Source organism: Pavona decussata, unplaced genomic scaffold, assembly GCF_977016875.1.
Source record: "Pavona decussata unplaced genomic scaffold, jaPavDecu1.1 SCAFFOLD_135, whole genome shotgun sequence".
Taxonomy (NCBI): domain Eukaryota; kingdom Metazoa; phylum Cnidaria; class Anthozoa; order Scleractinia; family Agariciidae; genus Pavona; species Pavona decussata.
In genome coordinates this window covers 171,976-192,358 of record NW_028145548.1, presented here as the reverse complement: position 1 = coordinate 192,358, position 20,383 = coordinate 171,976, and the positions used below count along the sequence as shown (strand labels likewise).

Below are 20,383 nucleotides of genomic sequence, written 5' to 3'. Positions count from 1 at the left end.
TTGACATTGTCGAAACAAAACGAATTTTCCAACATCTTGACAATGCAGTTACTCTAATGAACTAAATTAATCTTAATTGTAATCACTTCAAATAAAACGTGGATTGCTCCAAAAAATAACGTCTCGTGACTAAGCTTGTTTCAAAGAAGTGATTCTTAAGATTGTCTTAAGAATCTAATCTCAAAGAAGTATGAGGATTACTTGAATCGGGCACGCCTGCGCCTCTATGTAAATCCTAATACAAATCCTCAGCGGGGAGAGGGACAAATACAGTTTGTCTGATTCAAGTTCCTGTTGCTTTGGCAACTGACATTTGCAGGCGACTACATGCGGTTGTCTTTTGTTAGCAAGTAAGCTACATTTCAAATAATGCGTATCCATAGTTACATCTTTATCACCAAATGCATTTTCAAAATGGGCATCTGAACGATTTGAGTCGTTGTAGTGAAAAATTTCTTCAATGCTTACAGTAACCTAATTTTACAAGCTGTTCTGTGTACTCTTTATCTTTATCTTTGTCACAAGTGGAACATCAATGAAACATTGACAACAATACTTATATGACATTTTTCTGCCATGTCACGTTTTTCGTGCATGTTCCAAAAATAATTTTTGCCAATAACTTTTCAGTCTTCTAACATCACAAAAATTTTGAAGTAATTACAAAACTTTAGATGATAAATAATTTACAAGATGAGGAAAATGACAATGGGAAAATCTGCCGTACCATTTTTTAGCGCCCATGTCCACCAAAACTGCTCACTCAAATGGCGGACAGAGACTGGCTTATTGAAATAATATCGTCTTCTTAAAAAATACTTTAACTTGGAAAGCTAACATATGAACACGTCATTTTAAATTAATATGAACACTTTCATGGATCAATCACAATTCGAAGATCATACCTGACAATTAATAAGAACGCTTGTGAAGATGGTTGTCTTGGGGTTAGTGTGATACGTTTTAAACCCTTTCATAGTTATCGTACGGGGCAGTGATTTAAAAAAATACTTGCCATTTAAAATGTATACGGTTGTTCATTTTTTGCTGTGCAACCCGTCACTTTTTGATGGCAGCCCCACCCAAAAAGTGTTTCCCAAACTGTCTATTGTACATGAAAAAGCATTATTACACCAAACTTGACTGTCACGAATCAGAGTCATCAGAAGATTCGTCATCTTTTCTGTTTAGGAGCACATTTCGAGATGCATGCGTCCTTTGCATCCTGTTTAGAAAAGAGAAAATAATGGGAGTGAAATGTTTGAAATTCATGCATTTGAAAAACATTAAATCAAGTCCGCTCGATATGTCATTTAACTCATGAACTACCTTCACCTGTTGTTTCTCAAGATTTAATTTTCAGACTGGCCCAAGTGGGCTATAGGGTGAAGGCAAAAATCGACCTCAGGGAGAGACGCGGGGGGAAGAGAGAATGGGAGGGAGAAGCAATGAAGGTAAAACTCACTGGAATCGCGTAACTCGCTCCAAAAACAACATAGGAGACCAACAGACAAGGGAGTTCAGGTGAAAACTCGTTGGCATTTTCTAAAATGATGTAGGAATCATTTTTTTCTCATACAAATCCTTATAATTTCGCTGTTACGCAATGGTTGCCGTGACGCTCAAATTACAACACTCACGCAAAGGTCACGATCTATATCTCGCATAGAGCTTGGGGTACCTGTGATCAAACGAATAACCAGTTTCTTCCTCAAAGAGATTAGCACCTACGTTCTACAACGTGGAGACTATCGGACTTAGACGTAATTTGGTTAACTTTCTAGTTTCGTATCTGGTGATACTCTTATTTTTGCGGGATGAGCCTTTTTTCAGGTGATCACTAAAAGAAGTTCTTACATCGATTTCTATGTACCCGCTAGACCTTGTACAGCAAGAGCAAGACATGCAAAAAGTCTTAAGCGTAAAAACCTGTCCTTCAGAACCCGGTTATTTGAAAACCGGTTGACACTTATCCACGATTAAAAGTTGGCTAAGGTTTTCATGTATCTCACCCGTTGGAAATTTTCTTAAAAGCTTGTTTTAAACCAATTGCAAAGGTTAAGAAAAGTTTATGCCAATACTAAAGGGGAAAAATCTATTTAAGAAAGCTTCACTGATTAAAGGATTCAAGGACACAGCAAGCCTTCGTTTTCTTAGTTGAGTTTAAACAGGAAATTCCGGTATAAAAGTGGCCTGGACAGACCATTCTCAGGTAAAGGGTAAAGAAAACTTTATGTAAATACCGAAGGAGAAGAATCTACTACGAAAAGCTTTAATGATTAAACGAATCAAAGAACACACTAAGCCTTGATTATGTTGACCGAGTTTAAACAGGAAATTCCGGTATAAAAGAGGCTGGATTGGCCATACTCATCTTCAGATGTCAATCAATCATTAGTGAGCAAACAACATGCCCCTTTTTCTACGACTGTTAACAAAAGTTTGTGCGTGAGTTACCTGCGGAACTAAAGTAGGAAAATATCTTGTGCGATACATCCTTTATCGTTCTGACCAACCAAAAAGCGTACTCTATCGCCGATGTTTATTTGCATGATCGACTTGTCCTTCAACTCCGACTTGTGAAAGTAGATTCCTGTCGGATTCCTTTCTCTTGGAAAAACTCTCGTGATGAAACCATAACCCTCTTCCGCTTTAAGGGTACCAACAAAGCCCCGTTGTACTCCTCTACCAATTTTATCTTCCCAACCACAACGACACTGGAATTCCTTCCTGTCGGATGGCTGTGAAGGAGAAAATAAGAAAAAAAAAACAGGGATCATAAGTTCTGTAACAGGGGCATAAAATAAAAGAATTAGACAGTCCGGTATAACAGAATTTAGGGTTAAGAATTGCACGTATTGTGTTTTAGAGCAGCTATCGTTGAAAGCTTTGATAATAAATAGCTAGACCAAAGTTTCATGTCCTCCATACGTGTTTGACGCACGTGCTTTTGTTACTCAATAAAGATTCTTCAAATGTCATTTCACATGTAGAGTAACAGGAGACGGTAATTACGCCTGGAGCTTAACGATTTTTGAAAGATGACTTCCTCACCTCACAGAAGGAACGATCCTCCAGAATAAGACCAAATTGATCTTTATTTACGTCGAATGGATCTTTTGTCTCCATAAGGTGGCTGCCAGTCCCTTTAATTTGAACACCAGACAATGATTCAAGCTCTCCAAGTTTATGATGAGGAGCTCCTGATGTTATTGGCCTGAAGTGTAGAACAAAACAATAAAAAAAAACAAGTATAGTGAATAATTTCGTCGGCAGCTGTTCATTAGGTAGTCAGTAAAAACTGCTACAACGATTGTGTGAGGTCCTATGATTTAGCGTCCTCCGCCCCCCCTCCCCCCCCAAAAAAAGAAAACAGTTGAAATGTTCTTCTAAATCGTGTGATGAGAATTTCACCATCGACCACCAGAGGAAGTACAAGATCAACAAGTCAAATCTTGTGAGTGTTTTGTGGCTCCTTTGGTTGTGAGAAAAAATGCTCCAGTGTAACAAAAAATCAGGTTAGTGCAGAGTTTATCAGAATGACTCTTCCTCTACCACGAAACTGGCAGCGTTCACAAACATATCCACAAAAATTAATGTCCAGAGCAAGCTCAGTTTATGCAAGGTCGCTGGCAAAAATGCAGAGAAGATACAGGGATATGCATAGAGGCATGACTAATAAAGTTGCTTTAACGCCTTTAACGAGCTTTACTGCCCCAATTCTGTTGGATTTTTCCAACACCTAATTGCAGATGGTACCACCTTCTTCACTGAAAGGTATAGATCCTGAACAGATGGCATGAACACTTCAAATTTATGCTGGACAGACCATCCAACGTAAAAGATAAAGCCATTCACCATCTTCAACAGGAGGACATCACCCATTCCTCCTGTAAATAGTGACGCTGAGAGAGCATAAGCGATAAGGCTGCTGGAACTGACGCCATACCAGGAGACGTCTATAAAGCAGATGGCACGTCATTTATCATCAAGTTCATCGATCTCTTTCAGTGCTGCTGGGATAAAGGTCGGATCTCCCAAGAAGTCGAGGCCGCATCGATCACTCATCTATGCCAGAGGAAAGGAAATATCCAAATATGTGACAATTGTAGAGGCATTTCCTTGTTATCCATCACAGAAAAGGTCCTTGCCGTCTGAACGTCCTTTTTTAACAGGATCCTCTTCCATAGCGTTGGTGTGGCTTGAGCAAAGGTAGGGGAACAGTCAGTGCAGTCAGCAGTCCGCGAACTCCAGGAGAAATGCCAGGAGAAAATAGGAGTTCTTCAACGTCACCAATGCCTTCGATAAGTACTGTGAGCTAAGAGGGCCTTTGGAAGATTATGGCTAATTTTGGCTAATCTGATACGTTCGTTACCATGGCCAGACAGTTCTATGATGGTGTAGCAGCACGTCGACGCGATGAAGATGGGTGTTCAGATGCCTTCTCAGTCTCAAACGGGATTACGTCCTGGCTCCCACACTTTTCAGCATGATGCTCTTTGTCATGCTGTTTGATGCCTTCAGACACAGTGATCAGGGTGTCAACATCAAATACAGGACAGTTGAAAAGCTTTTATTCTTAGCAGACTTCAATTCCTCACGAAAGTCAAGGAGACCATGTTGAGAGACTTTTTTTCCGAGCGACCTTGAAAATGCGCCGGCAACATACGATACCTGATTCCAGGGTATTCTCTAGAACCGACACGCCCTTAGTTCACACTTTACTGATGGCACATGCATCAGGTCAGTTGGGCTGGTCATCTAGCGTGGATGCCGGACGACCCTATTCCCAAACAGCTTTTCAGTGGCAAAGTGGCAAAAAAGCGACCGCATGGTAGCCAGATTAAGTGCTTAAAAGACTCTCCAAAGTCTCCCGAAAGACGGGGGATACATTCCGGCCTCCAAATGGAACAAGCAGTCCTGCATCGCACCCCCTGGCGCTGTCTCATCCCCAAGTGAGCGGCAGCTCAGCGTAAGGAAAGAGCAGGCAGGAAGCACCTCGACTGCAGGAACACCTCATGTCTGCCCTGGCCTGTGACAGGTGCTTCTGTACCCCCCTAGGACTGACTAGCCATCTCGGACACAGCTCATGGTGAAACACCACCAAATAAAGATGCCGTTCTCCTGATCACACGCGATAGACGCATATAAGTAGATCTTCGGAAAACTTAGATTAACATTTTGGCAACCCTAGCAGGGCAAAGTCGCTCAGAACAAATTTGAAAGGAACACAATAAGGGGCTTTTAAGTGCTTTTTCATTTTCCAACGATTTTAAATCCTGTGAACAGGTTCTTACTGTGGGGTATAAGGCGAAGAGAAAATCTGCCTAAGATCGCACTCGGCTTGCTCCGCTCGTCAATTTTCCTTTTCGGTCTATTCTCCCGGATGGAACATGTTCACAAGCTACGATTTACGCGACAATTTGCACTTTATGCTATTCTATGCCCAAGTATTTTTGTTTTGTCGAAAATTGACTGTAATTACATTATCGTACAAACAAAGTAGTAATTTGGATGGACGTACAGGCGCTGTTTGTCGGCTTTTCGTGAGGTTAGTTGAGCGTTGAGCTGCATGATTGTGTTTGTCAAGTTTGCTTGTCTTCATCCATCGTATGGACTGTGAAAATCTACATCGAAGAGCTTCAGCTTTAACGGGAATCTACTTTACAGCTACTATGTATAAGAATAGAATAGAAAGAAATAGACACTTGTTTAAGGTCAAACGGTAAAACGATTTCAGATATTTATTGCCACAGTAAACTGAGGTTGATCCTACGCTAAACCGTTCGATTAGACAATTGATTCGAAAAATGTCTTTGCAGGCCTGATCATTCTACAAGAACAGTTATGTTAGTGTCTGAAATATAGCTTTAATCAGTATATACTAGCCCTTTACTGCAGCACTTTCAAGGAGAACATGTCTATTCTAGATGGGAGAGTACGAGCTGGCCTATGATTTAGCCTAACCTTGGCCGTATAAGTCGCGTGATGGGAATTTTCGTCGTCGACCACGAGTAAAAATGCAAGTGCGTCTGTAAAAATGTACCTGTAAGGAGGTTCAGGAGCGGCTAAAGTTGTTTTGGTTGTTTTTTGGAGCAGTCCCTTTCGACTCTCTTTCAGCTGTTCACTGATGTTTTCGTTCTTCTAAGAGATAAAAACGTGCATATCAGAATGATAATGATATTAACAATGACAACAACAACAACAACAGCAACAATAAGAACAATAATAATTAGTAGAAGAAGAAGAAGAAGAAGAAGAAGAAGAAGAAGAAGAAGAAGAAGAAGAAGATGGTGAAGAAGGAGAAAGCACAAGACAAACTAGAAACTTAACTAGTGACACGACAGCTTAATAACGCATGGCATAATTTTTTCATTACCTAACTAGGTAACTACAACCTTGCAATTTTGTGATTCGAAAAGCAGTTGCAAAGCTAGTTATTCCATTCTATTTGAATGCTCTATCAGGCTAGAAAGACCATTCAACAGCAACAATTAAAAATCAACAACTACGTACATAATTACAATAAAAAATCTTTCTTTTCACTTTAAAATCTAATTTTTCAATGACTTATAACTTAATCCCTTTTTCTTAGTCGGGAAATGTGCCTCTTCATGTGGTATAAAAACTTCCTGTAAACTTCCCTTTTTGGCAATTTAGAGTTATGAAGCCATCAACTTTCCTTCGCAAGGAAGAGAGAAAATGTTTATTTGTTATTTATGGATGACGAAAAACTCTATGGCAAAGAAGAGACTTTGCTAGTTCAGGGCTAAGTTGCTCGAAGTATGGTTAGCGCTAACCATTGGTTAAGAGGTATTAAAACCTATAGGTTGTCATGGTATTTAACCCGGGTTAGCGCTAACCATGCTTCGAGCAACTGGGCCCAGACTGGCAGAATATTTAACAATAGTGTTGAAAAAAGACTTTTGGTACACGGTTCCAATCTTATTTAATGGCGATTTTCACGGTTATTATACCAGGTCTACAAATAATATCCGCAAATCCACTGCCAAAAGAAAATGGGGTCACTGGTCGTTAATTAATTTTAGTTCAGAAATCTGGAACAGATTAGATCCCGCGATGAGGGAGGCAGAGTCACTGACTGCTTTTAAACGTGTACTGTCAAAAACCATTTTATGATCCTTTTAGTTCACCTTTTAACTTTTGTGTATATATTTTTTCATTTCTTGTTTCAATGATTAGGTTTTTATTTGTTCTTGGTAGTTTTCTAGAGGACCCTTCTGTAAACCACTTTTGTGATGTTGGCATCCTCATTAAAGATTACTCTCAATAGCTATTCAAATGTAACCCACTGGCACATTGAAATGTCATATTCACGTTAAAGTACTGACCGAAAATTAAGGTTAGATTCCGATTGGTATTTGCGTTGTGCAGAACTACGGATCAGCTTTCTGTCCAGTCATTCGGCCCACTTTTGAATAGTGGTTATTGGCTGGTTAAAGTGCATTGGTTTGCATTTGACCTTTTAGTGTACCTACGCCAATTTTAAAATAAATACAAGAAAATGTAAATGACATACCACAGTTTTAATGTTCATTGCTCTGGGACCTTTTTCACTCTTTCCAACTGTGAACGAGACCACTGAGTACAGCGCGATGGATTCAAGGCTGATGACCGGTGGAAAAAACTGTTTCACATGAAAGAAGAGACTGTCTTGAAAATTTGGATTGTAGATCCATCCAAAGCCACGTTCAATCCACTGTCTCAGAATGATTCCTTGCAGTTCTTGGTCTAAATGATGACCCCATTGATAACCTGTGACGACCTTGTCTAACATGTTCCGTTTTGATTTAAATGTTCTATTGTGAAGAGATTCTTTAACCAACGGCAAAACATCACCATCATCACCATCGTCACCATCCCTTTTCTCACCAGTGTCACTTCCAGGATGGTCTTCTGGATGTGTCGATGAAGAAATTCTAGAATGCGCAACTGCTTTTCGGTTGCTTCCAGCTCCTTGTTGGCAAACGACAGCCCAGGCTAGATCGTCTTGAAAATATGTACAGACACATTAACATTTTCCAACAAAAATTTATTCTCGTTGCATCTGATTCATTAATTACTCTGTATTTATCTCGTATAAGGCCACTAAGACGAACTCGTGCTTATTTCAGGGTCCACCGAATTACTTTCGGATCACTCCACATCTTTTAACTCATCAGTTCTTATTTCTATTAGTAGCTGCGAGTGTGCATTTGCCAATGAAAGCCTATATGCTTGTGATAACAAGCTTACTTCAATTAAAATATATTAGGGAAATTGAAATTGTGCAATAATTTGCTCTTGCAGGAGCTTGAGCAACGCTGAAGTTCCTTTACGAGACCAGTTGCCACCATCTCCCAATGAAGACTATTTTTTTTGCACAATGCTATTCAAATTCTTTGCGTTAAACATTTTATCTTTACAGGCGGTAGCTTGCATGTATCCAAATCCAATTATGTCACTTTTTTCTGAACAATCAGGTCTCGAGCATTTTCTTTATACAAATGAAGTTAGTGTGAACAGATTGTCACAATACAAAGCTTAAAATTGTTTCCTCGCTGTTTCGGCACCCCGCTCTTAACATAGATGTAAAAGAAAGGCAATATTCACATGGTTACAGAATCAAAAAGCTTACATTGCCTTTTTGTAGGAAACGTATAGCATCAAAGAAGTTGAATATTTTTGTAGTTCTCAATGGGACGGCAGCCTTTTTTTAATCGCTCAAGGCCGGCACTGAACATGCCCGCGGAGTTTTAGTATTAGTTAAGAAAGATTTTAAATTTCAGTTGAAATAGTCAAAACATTATATCAATGGCCGATTCATTTTCCTGGGGGCAATTACACAAGATACCATCTTTTGTCTTTGAGGCCAAAAAAGTACTTGCAGGTGACAGGACAAAACGGCAAATATACCTTGATTTTTCTTTTGCCTGCTGCCTCCCCTAGCCAGAGAATCCTTCTCTTTCTCCATAGCTAAAAGACGAAAGTCGAAAAAGCAGTGATAGACTTATGACAGACATAAATTAGAAGCACAATCAATGACCTGTACACCACAATCCCAAAAAGCTACACAGTAAACTAAATAAGGACGTCGATTACCTCCACACAATCCAAAATGAACATGAATGTTACAATCTTGGGTCAATCCTTGTTCTTTAAGAGTGCGTTCGAAAGAAATCTGTTAAAAGAAAGAATTAAGATAATAAAGTCATTTTCTTAAGTGTAATTAAAAGCATGAGTCAGAGCAGCACAGCAATTAAAGGAGCAGTATCATGGGAGATATCATGATTTTGGGCAAAAATTCACTAAATTTTAACGTTGAACACCGTGTTAGTTAATTAATTTCTAAATCCGCGCTCGGCTCTCGTCCTCGTCAGTGCTTCCCTTAGAATTTAGCCGCTTTGTTTGGAGAGCGATTACCATCAAAGTTGTTGAATGATCGATTACGGATTAACTTCTTGATATTTTCAACGTTAATCTGGTGGTAAATAAACACATCTTCGCCACCCAAGTTGGAGTTCAGCCGTAAATAACCAGTCACACTTCCGTTTAATACATCGCACGTCGAAAGATAGTTGCTACGCACGTAAAATTGAAAATGGCTGTAATTACCTTTCGCGCCTGATGCAGTAGACTGAAGGAAGAAGGTAAGTTTGGGCATTTCTTCTGAACAGCTTCCCTTAAAGCGCGGCCTAGCTCGTCCTGCTTTAGCGTCAACACTAATGGCTTATCTGCCTCAATGCACAGTAATTTTTAAAGAGTTATTTTAACTCCAAAAATGGAGTTAAAATTTTAGGTTAAAAATAACCCTTTTCGGGGGTTATTTTATCTCCTTTTTTAACTCCAGTTTTGTGGTTGTATTTATAATAACTCCAGTGGGGAAGTCAGTTTAGCTCTACAAAAGGAGTTATTTTAACTCCAAAAGAGAGTTACTTTTAACTCCAGAAGTGGAGTAAAAGTTTTAGGTTAAAAATAACTCTTTTTTTGGGGGGGGGGGGGGTGGGGGGTGGGGTTATTTTAACTCCAGTTTTGGGGTTGTAATAGCTTCAGTAGGGGAGTCAGTTTCACTCTACAAAAGGAGCTATTTTAACTCCAGAAGTGGAGTAAAAGTTTTACGTTAAATATTACTCCTTTTAGAGAGTCATTTTAACTCCCAAATTTAACTCCAATTTCGGAGTTGTATTAGCTCCGTGATCAGGGTTATAGTCACTGTAGTTTTAAATTAAAATATATAAAACGCTGCGGTTACAAATTTATGCAAAGGACAAGGTTTTGAAAAAGAAATGGGCCAGCACTTTTAATCTGGTGTGATGCCCTTCAATGCGGAGGCATGAATTGCAAAGTTCAAGACAATCTAATTTCATTTTTTGTGAGAACAAAATTTCTCTCACATTAGCAAGGGATACACTGTAAAACTCTTTCAGTTTTAACCAGTGACAAAAATTGCTTGCCAAACACGGAGGCTGTTTTCAGCTTATACTCGGGCCGTATATGACTGCGTGGTGCGTAAGCCTACAATCTTTTAGCAGTGATAACTTCCAGCATCGCTAACTCCCCAAAATTGATAGATATAGAGATATACACTCAGGAAAAAATAGTTCAGGCTTTAGAAGTGATTCATTGTTTTATTGCTACAGCTCTGTTTCGTATATGGTCAGTAGCTGACCACACTCATCACGCAACCTCAACGAAATTCAATGGCCATAAAGATTCAAAAGCTGGCTTTATAAAGTAATCAAAAACTGGCAATTTGAGGCAAGCAGCTTCTAGGCGATAAAATACAATCCCACGTGCCGTGATAGAATTCATGTGCCATGATACAAACGGTTACGTTACGTTATACAAGAGGTTTTTGGTACATATCTATTTATATGAGGGCATGGATTTGTGAAATCATTCGAACTGGTGATTTAAAACAAGCGTTTGCTGGGCGATAAAATACTAATGCTCGTGGCGTGATACAATTCACGTGCCATGATACAAACGGTTACTTTACGTTATTCGAGAGGTTCTGAGTACGTATCTATTTCTGTGGGGGCTTGAACTTGATAATTCATTGCGTTTGTTCAGGCTACTAAGATCTTTTCTACGGAAATAAACTTTTCGTGAAGACATAGGTTACATTTTTGTTAGTGTTATTATCGGGTTTGCACTTTTTGAGTACTTTCCATTTAATTAGAAATGTTTTGTTTGCGTCCTTCAGGGTTCATCTATTGTTGAGGTAGTTCCGTTGCATTGCGTCTGTTGGCGTTTCGGAAGAATCTGTTGTGGTTTCGGTATCGTTCTTTGGTCTTCTTTAAAGTTTGATGCCAGTCCCACGTTGCGATTCTGTTGTTGCTACCGTCGTTCGCTTGGAGGCATTTACCATCAAGTGGGCATTCTGCTTTCTTCCTGCAGTTGCAGCACGGGTCATGATTTTGGTTTGGGGTTGTTGCTATACATTAGAATGTATCTGTTTTTTATGTGATGCGATAATGGTTTTCATGTCCGGCATGCATGAGAAGCTGAGTTTTAGTGTGTGTCTGCTGAAGATCTTGTTTAATGGGTGGTTCTTGAGGAAGCATTTGTCGACGATGGATAAAAATGTCTGTACAATTGACAATTCCTAAATCTCCTATATTTAGCATACACTGACATTAACAATCTAATATAAACTTATCAATATAAGCTCAAATTCTTTTACTCAGATGTATCAACGATATGAAACATGGTTTAGCCAAACAAAGCTCTGTGAGCTCTAGGGCACAAAATAAAGAAGTTTGTTGACAAAACGGTTTCCTTCTTGAACAAATTCAAAAACTGATGACAAAATTGCAAGCACGTTCGCATAATTTGTCGTGCGTGATGTATTCCTTGGCCCACCAATTTTTCTGAACGTGCCTCGTTTCGCGTTTCGTAATAACAATGCTCCGCGCGATAACCCATGAAGATTCAGGATTTTTCTGGCGGAGGAATCAAACACAAGAATTGTCAACGCAGGACTGAGTGTGACACGATAGCGATCGCGTCACCGATTACATCTCTATAAAGTCAAATTGGAAAATCAAGTCTTAGTGGTCACCCAAATCAAAGCTATTCAGCGGTTAACTTTCTTAGGGGCTATTTTGATGTTTATTTGCGAAGTTCGAACTTGTAAGTCTCTGGATGGAAACCTAAGGCGTGGACATTAAAATAAAAACTAAAGAGCAGCAGTTTTCTCAAACGTGGATTTCGGCATTTCTTAAAGATGAGCTTTGAAAGTTAAAACGGGTTAATGGATCCTATTCACCTAAACATTGAGCACCTCTGCTGTCCTATTATTCCAAGCGTTCACCAGGTCAGAAAGGTACCCCTTTCGGGCGGAACCTCCCCGTATAGTCCATTATAGGGACTACACCCTCCCCCCGGGTCTCAGCCCAACTTTTCAACTTATTCGGAAGAATTATCTGTCAGAGAGGTTCTGCGTATCTATGACGTTTGTATGTCCGGTCCATCCTCACGTATGATGACTGGAGAGAAAGAATTGCCAAGAATACTTCTTTTTTTCTATAGAAACTTTAATCATATATATTATTTCAAAGACCAAATACAGCTACCGCAATTGCAAACATCTACCTGGCTCAAGTGACCTTTCTGGTTTTCGATAAGAAGTAATAAGCCGTACAAAAATTTACAAACGGTACACACTCAGTTTACGAACGGTGCAAAAATGTATAATTTACAAAATGGGCACCTGAAAACAATTTTCCTCCTAAAAATTCTTGAACGAGTTACGGTAATCTAGAAGTACAAGCTGTGCACATCGAGCGTTAACGAGTTAAAGATTTTTTTTTTTACACAAAAATTATTAACTCTTGTAACATTTCAACAACGTACATTCACGTTATTATAAAATTTTCAATAAATAATTTACAGGAGAAAAATAGCGACTGCAAAATCTGTTGTACCCATAGAGTACTAAAACCGCACCAAAATGGCGGACGGATCAAAAACAATAAAAGATCTTGAGGTTGACCCTGTGTTCGGATCTCCTACCTAATTAATATTTGTGACTATTCGCAAAACGTAAATTAAGTATATGAATATGGATGTAAATATGTTAAACTATCACTGTAAATCTAAAACTACTGTATATCAGCGCATAACTGCACTATCACATTGAAGGGGCCAAAAACCATTGCTCCAACGCGTTTCTTAACTTCTTTAATGTCAAATATCCGATGCGGTAAACGTTACGATAAACGATGCGAAAGCAATATTCGATACGGTTGCTAGAGAAATAAACAAGGAAAATACAAGTTACTACAGCAAAAGGACGAACCAAAACACAAGAATATAGAAATAACAAACTAAGCAGAAATGACGAGCCAAAAAAATAATACTTACAAACGTTATATGGCCTTTAAAACGGACAAACGAAGCGATGTAGGAAAAAACGCAAAACCTAAAACTGTATCCTCCAAAGCACAAACGAGAATGAATAAAAAGCAAAGACGCGAATTTATACTAATGAACTAAGGAACAATAGACAAAGTTATGAAAAAAAACTAACAGAATAATAATGAAAACGACATGCAAGCGTGACACACAAGAAAATGATCCAAAACAAAAGAGTTCATTTATGAAGAATGCCGCCGCAACACACATATTCATATAACTATACTTGTAACTACAACATAACTATACTTATTAAAAATACAGTAACTGTTTCGTAACAGATTGGATTTGTACACCTCGTTTCTTACTACCAACTTTGTACAATCTAATTTCACTGGTGTACTTGAATACAAACAAAGTTTCCCTATATTGATACATTTGTTGTACACTTTGTGCCTCAATATATTTCTAGTACAGAATGCTTTTACTTCAAACGTAAAAGTATTAGTATTAAATACTTAGTATTTCAGGGCGTAGGGATTCATTAAACCAATAAAGATGCCGCACTCAACAATGTTCAGCTAAAGTACTGTTTTTCCTAGCGAGTCTAGTCATTTGCAAAGTTGTATTGACCCTTCTCTGTAAAATGCAGTAACTGTAGTAAAGGGGCTAGCTTAAAATAGATATTGATAATCAGTAAAGGAGTTAAAGTAGGTGAGAGACAGAACTGAGGTCCTGCCACCAAGTGACCGCGTCACTTGATGGCAGCTCTACCCCAAGGACTGACTACCACGCAGACTGTCTAGTGTAAACATAACGACAGTTTAAAATGAAAGCTTGACATTCGCACGCCAGTATAATGGCATGGTTCCTCATCTAGTTTTTCGTCTGGTTACGGCTTGCCATGGGTCCTCCCGGGTTGGCATCCTGGTTAGTTAAAGAAAGAAAGAAATTAACTTTCCCGACGGGAAACATTGAGCTGGACAAGTAGACCCGGTCCAGGTGCCGCTCCACTCATGTGTCAAACCTACTTACCAAAATAACAATACTTCTACCGATCATTAGAATACGGCAGTTTAATTTTCATTTGGTACAGACAAACATCGTTAAGCTCGAATGGGTGTACTGTACGATACAAGACTGGGGTGAGGTGGTTTGCGATTGGGTCAAAGCCACTTAACAGATCAGTGTTCTTCTTGGAACTTCACAAGCCAATCTACTCTATTTACAAAAAAAAAGTTTGCTTCAGTGTTAATTTGTCCCTTTGTTTCCATCATCAGATGAAATTTAGGATTGGCGATTGAAATTGCATTCATGTTTGGCAAAAACTAAACCGGTTCAGCCACCCATTTGGATTTGTCGCAAAAAAAGGTATGCGTTTTGGTGGACGTCATCGAAGAAAAGGCGTTAAAATCAATTCTGATAAGTTTTCAAGGCAACGGAATCAAGAAACTGCCAATGTTATCCACTGATGTGGTAAAACTTTATCAAAGCTGATTTCCAAGCCAGTTTAACTAAAAGTAAGGGCGTCGTTTAGAGGATACCGTATTCAGTTTAATTAAATTATCATCATTGTAAATGTATCTGGTTAGTGCATGAGGAAAGCAGTGTCTCGACGAGTCTTTGTCAATTACTATTTCCATCTTACCAAATTTCAAAACTAAGGTTAGACGTAGCCGGAGAATTTCCACAATTAGTAAAATAATTATTAACTGACGTCATCGAATGTCACAAAAAAGAGCCATTCTCGCCATTAATATCCACTCCCTAGAAATTGACGACCCAGAGCAAAAACACCTGAAAATACGTCGGCCATCCAGGACCTAATATTCTTCTTTTATTTGACAAGGAAAGGTGGGGGTTATTAAATATGGGATTGTCCCTGAATAGGTACATATTTTCCTTGAACACCAACATAATACGACGACAGTACTTACGTATTTCTAACTGGCCCCATGTGGCCAAACTGTCCCTGAGTGCGCTGACCAGCCAAAAACATGTCGTGAAGCAGGCGCGGGTCAAGTGAAGGTGACTGAAATCCCCCCTAAAAGAAAACATACCTCAGTTTTCATGGAAAAATAAATAACTCCAAGCTACAAAAACAAACAAACAGCTGACAAATCAAGCCTGCGGCATACCTGCCTGCAATCAAGGGGCAGGTTAGGCAGGCATCAGACGCCATTCCGGAACTAATGCAACACCAACATACCCACGAATCGTGATGGCATGTCGGCGGGAAAATGGAACCAGGCTTCAGTTCTTATGCTTCTCAATAAAAAGTAATTAACCCACAATGCACACACAACGTTGAGTGGATTGTACAAATCAGGATACCTTGTCAGGCAGCAACGCAACAGTGTACGAATGGCAAGATTAAGGCAGTTTTGGTAACTCTAACATGTTTGAATAAGCTAGAACGAACAAAGCAAACAAAAACGTTCTTTGTTTTAAACTGAATATGACAAAAGTAAACATGCAGTTCACGAAAGCTAAATTTTACCTGCATGACAACTGAAGATGAAGTGACCACGGTTGGATAATTCCCCTGTAAAAAAAATAAAACAAGGCTTGATAAATACTAATTAACCGAGGTTGTGGTGGTCGTGTACTTTTTCCTTCCAGAAAAGGAATAGGGAAAACTAATAGTATGGAGGCTATGCAAACTGCTCCATCATGGATCAGTCGTGCAGTGTTAAGTCAGATAGAAAATTTTCACGTTTATTTTCTTTCAGTGTCGTTGTTCCCATTTATAGCCTAAGAAGCACTTCTAGAAATAGAAGAAAAGGAACGCCAGGTAGTGGGAAACTGAAAATACCCAGGCCGCAACAAACGAGGTACGCGAAGTCTCTATAGATGCCAGCCTTGAAGCGAACAAAAGTGAATACAATTCTTAATAACAAGGCCATAATTCGGAGCATAACCTTACCTGCGAAACAAATGGAGGTTTCTCCTGCAGAACATCAACCTGTTGTGCGACACATCCTTTTTCGTTCTGGCTAACAACAAAGTGCACTCTGTCGCCGATCTCTAATTGCATGATCGAATAACCTTTTAATTCTGACTCGTGAAAGTAAATTCCTGTAGGGTTCCATCCTGTTGGAAACTCTTTACTAATGAAACCATAACCCATTTCCACTTTAAGTACGCCAACATAGCCCTCTTGTATTCCTTTTCCAACTGCATCTTCCCAACCACAGCTGCACTGGACTTGCTTTCTCTCGGGTGGCTGTTAAGACAAAATCCATTACGACGATGTCAACCAAAAGAGTAGGCTGGAATTTGAACGGAGGCTTGTCTGAGATATAACCTTTTTAACAGCTCGCAAAATTTCGCTTCTGCTGCGGCATAGCAAAAATGTCCTATGGGTACCACGGGTCACCCTACCCAATAGGGGGGATCATATATCAAAGGACGAGGGTGATTGTCCGGTAATTTTGGAGACCTCCTTCCTCCCCCCCCCCCCCCCCCCTTCCCCTTCCCACCAAATTTTTCGATTGCGTGGTTGGCTCGAATTTATTCCAGTCAAATTAGTTGAATGACAAAGTTCCAGTGTCATAATGTTTGGCTCAGTATCCTTACGAAGGTAAGCGATAGTTGTATTGCCATTTATTTTAGATTTTAGCACCCTAAGCGATACGAATCCACAACTTTTGGTTCCTCAAAGGAACGACGATCATCCTGGTTATTTTTATACGGTATCGTGCTTATTTTCAAAATGTATGAAAAAGATAGCTGCCGTGGTACCATTTTTGGAATGAATAGGGTAAAGTTCCATGTAAAATTTCATCAAAAGAACGTCCTCAATACGATCAGCCAAGAACAGTTTTCACAATGTCGGTTAATGCCAAGACAAGCCAGACAAGTAAAAAGAGGCGGCTGTGTTAAAAAAAAAATACGGTACTTCAAATATAGCATCCTTACCTTACATGTAATGTATAGATCCTTTGCAAAGAAGCCTTTGTCTCGTTTATCCACACTGAACTGAACTTTTGCTCCCACGTAACAGTTAGCAATTTCTCTTTTTTGAATACCAGACAAGTTTTCTTGAAAAAATAATCTTTCCGCAATGCCAGGAACTTCAATAAATCCATGCAATGATCTGTAGTTTGGAGGACCTCTTACGTCACATATATGACCTTCTCGACGAGATCGAAAGTGGTAAAGATCTTCTAACGTTTTTGGTAAGTCTACCATCCTTACGGCCCTATAGTACACACAAACATACACAGTCACATAAAAAAATCCACTTTCTTTAATCTGACGACCAGTTCATCAGCTACTGTGAAACACGTCTACAAAGACTGGGTTTTGTGGAATGAATCTTTCCAAGAAATTTGTTGAGTTCCTACATCACGATCTCCAAGAAGACAAGTCTCCCCATCGTGATGGTAAACACTTGTCTTCCTTGTAATCCCTTTTTCGGGAAAGCTAGACATTCGGTCATAAAGTACCTACCTGCTAGAGGCTGGTGCCTTCGTAGTTTGCTCTTGTATGAGTTCTTCTCGACACTCTTTCAGCTTTTCAATGATGTTTTCCTCCTTCTTTAAAATGAGAAATCAAAGGACGTCACTTCATGACATGAAACTGATCATGCATGATGATAACATGACACAAAACGACATGCCACAGCAAGGCATGACATAGCACAACATAGCATGGCATGGCATAGTATAGAATAGCATGGGACCTCGAGGAACGCCCTTGGTGAATACATCACATAACCCTTCGCTACCGGATGATAACCGTCATAAAACATGAGGCAACAAATCAACAGCATGATATAAAATGACCCCAGTAGACTGTCATGATATGATCATTAAGCAGGTGACAAAAAGTCCTGTGACCTCTACTATCGAGCTGAAAAGGTAACAATGCAACGTAATCCTTTGAATGGCCTTTTCAGGGTGCAAACATCAGTCTATTAAAGCGGAAGATAAGGAATGGCCCACTGGTCAAAATGTCGGGATGTACCTTGCACCCAGTAGAACAATGGATCAGGTTCATTTCCCATCATAGGACCAACACTGATTTGAGCTTATATTTGAGCTAATTTGTGGGCTCTTTTCACAAACTTAAAGCAACAACAAAGAAATGTGCCCTATTATGCCAGCGAGACTCGGTTTACCTACACCAACTAATAAAAATACAAATACAAAACATACCACAATATTGATGTTCATTGCTCTGGTTCCTCGTGCGCTCTTTCCAACAGTAAAGGAGACCACTGAATACAGATCTATGGATTCAAGACTGTCGACCGGAGGAACCATCTGCTTCGCATGAAAGAACAGAGAGCTTTGAAAATTTGGGTGATAGATCCGTCCATATCCGCCCTCGGGAAATCGTTTAAAAATGATTCCTTGCATTTCCTGCTCTAAACAGAGATCCCATTGATTACCTCCGTCTTCCTCAACTGATACGTTCTGTTGCGTTCTTACCGTCTGGGTGTGAAGAGATTCTCCAACCAACGGTAGGAGATCATCGTCATCACCCTTTTCACTAGTTTCACTCCCTGAATCATCTTCCTCCCGATTCATCGGGAAAGGATTTACAGAACGTGCAACTGCTTTGCGGTTTTTGGCTACTCCTGGTTGGCAAACGACATACCAAGCATTTGGACCAGTCCAGTGGAACGCAAGGCAGAAACGTACTTCGTCTCCTTCATTTGGCATATGCGACTGGACATTGACGGGTACAAAAGACACGCTAAGGTGATTCTTTAGACTAATGCTTCCTTTCCAATCAGACGATATCTCGCTTACAACCCCCTCCCATTTAGTTATGTTCTCTTGATATAACGCCTTTTCGATTATTTCTTTGCCGCCGCGTTGACGGTGTTGAGGTGTTGCCCCTTTCAAGTAATCTCTCACTAAATCCTCGTGATATAGTAATGAATCCAGCGAGTTAACCTGACGCCCCGTTTTCGGATGAAGCCATTCAATAGGAAGGGAAGGGTCCTGTGAAACCCCTTTTGACCTTGAAAACCTTCTTTTATGTTGTAACTCTTTAACGCATTCGTTTGCTTTCGTCATTTTTTCGGTGTCTTTGGGGTCACTTAGGGCTTCCAAAATTGCCACTACGTAACTGAAAAGTAAACGTTGCAACAAAACAGATGTTAGAAATTTTATGTAAAATGAAGGACGGTTCAGTGAACACGTGCGATTCTCTATTTAACAATTAGATTATGAGCTCGAGATTTCCATCGCGTGATAGCTGATGAGGGCGCAGCCCGAATCAGCTATCACGCATAGAAATCAAGAGAAAATAATCTAATCGTTTTAGTATAAATCTACTAGTCGTTCAAAACTAAACAAGTAAATTATCTATATCCTCATCGCAGACACTTCGAAAACGCGGCGAAGCGGCCGCCATTTTGTTGAAAACCGCTACTCACTATCTATCACAGAATAGATAGCGAGTAGCGTAGCCAATCAGAGAACAGCATTCGTGATAGAACACTAGTATATTTATACTAAAATAATCTATTATATCTCTCAGTTAGTACGCGCAGTATGATTGGTCAATTTTGCGTGCATTTTTTCACTACCGGCCCGCTAAATTTGAAAGTTTCCTTTCCCGCGTGCCCGATTAATCTCAGAAATATAATAAACATCTTGCTAACATCGTTTTGTCGGTCCGTATTGTAAGTCAGTGGATCCTCGTTTTTTCCCGTTGATTTAAGGCCCACGCGCTAACTTACCGTACGGACCGAGAAACGAGGTAAGAGGTATGTACAAATAGTACTGGGGACATTAGTCGTGTATGTGATACAAAACGTAATCAACTTATGGGGAGTATACAGCAACTATTGAAATAAGCGTGACAGGTTCACAAGTATTAAAAATCAAAGGCCCCTGTGAGTCAACTCGTGAAGGCAGAAGTGAATTATGGTAACCGCAAAGCAGTACTCGCATCAAACTACATTCTACAACTAAGGATTCGTGGACGCCATGCAGGAATAAAATGTGACCTGAAAGGTAACATTGTTCGCATAGACTCGAAAAATAAATCGTTTTTAACAAGA

The 20,383-nt window shown here is 39.6% G+C and overlaps 2 protein-coding genes across 4 annotated transcripts in view; both read right to left on the bottom strand.

The window, feature by feature from the left end:
- Positions 1 to 1,726: 1,726 nt before the first annotated feature.
- LOC146467469 (uncharacterized) lies at positions 1,727 to 9,740 on the bottom strand. The gene is made up of 7 exons (XM_085125824.1): positions 9,616 to 9,740; positions 9,103 to 9,181; positions 8,917 to 8,976; positions 7,541 to 8,010; positions 6,047 to 6,144; positions 3,055 to 3,217; positions 1,727 to 2,741 (listed from the first exon to the last, which is right to left on the bottom strand). The coding sequence occupies exons 3-7, from the start codon at positions 8,972 to 8,974 to the stop codon at positions 2,466 to 2,468; spliced, it is 1,065 nt and encodes a 354-aa protein (XP_084981950.1). The 5' UTR covers positions 8,975 to 8,976; positions 9,103 to 9,181; positions 9,616 to 9,740; the 3' UTR covers positions 1,727 to 2,465.
- Positions 9,741 to 13,999: 4,259 nt separating this feature from the next.
- LOC146467466 (uncharacterized) overlaps positions 14,000 to 20,383 on the bottom strand; it is a 38,645-nt gene continuing 32,261 nt past the window's right edge. For 2 of the 3 annotated variants that reach the window (XM_085125810.1, XM_085125811.1), the window contains exons 13-19: positions 18,522 to 19,443; positions 17,815 to 17,900; positions 17,281 to 17,563; positions 16,286 to 16,585; positions 15,860 to 15,904; positions 15,297 to 15,403; positions 14,000 to 14,286 (exon numbers count right to left, since the gene is read on the bottom strand). In XM_085125810.1, coding sequence (XP_084981936.1) covers positions 14,232 to 14,286; positions 15,297 to 15,403; positions 15,860 to 15,904; positions 16,286 to 16,585; positions 17,281 to 17,563; positions 17,815 to 17,900; positions 18,522 to 19,443 — 1,798 coding nt within the window. In that variant the 3' untranslated portion in view covers positions 14,000 to 14,231. Of the gene's footprint in view, positions 14,287 to 15,296; positions 15,404 to 15,859; positions 15,905 to 16,285; positions 16,588 to 17,280; positions 17,564 to 17,814; positions 17,901 to 18,521; positions 19,444 to 20,383 lie in introns of all 3 variants that reach the window. The other variant, XM_085125812.1, reaches the window with a different exon arrangement.

Bases quoted from the DNA above. Each gene is read 5' to 3' on its own strand.
- LOC146467469 (XM_085125824.1), bottom strand. From the start codon at position 8,974: ATGGAGAAAGAGAAGGATTCTCTGGCTAGGGGAGGCAGCAGGCAAAAG. The intron at 8,011-8,916 runs GTATATTTGCCG...CATATTTTCAAG, and splicing joins CAGGCAAAAGAAAAATCAAG to ACGATCTAGCCTGGGCTGTC. The intron at 2,742-3,054 runs GTGAGGAAGTCA...TCTCCTTCACAG, and splicing joins AGGATCGTTCCTTCTGTGAG to CCATCCGACAGGAAGGAATT.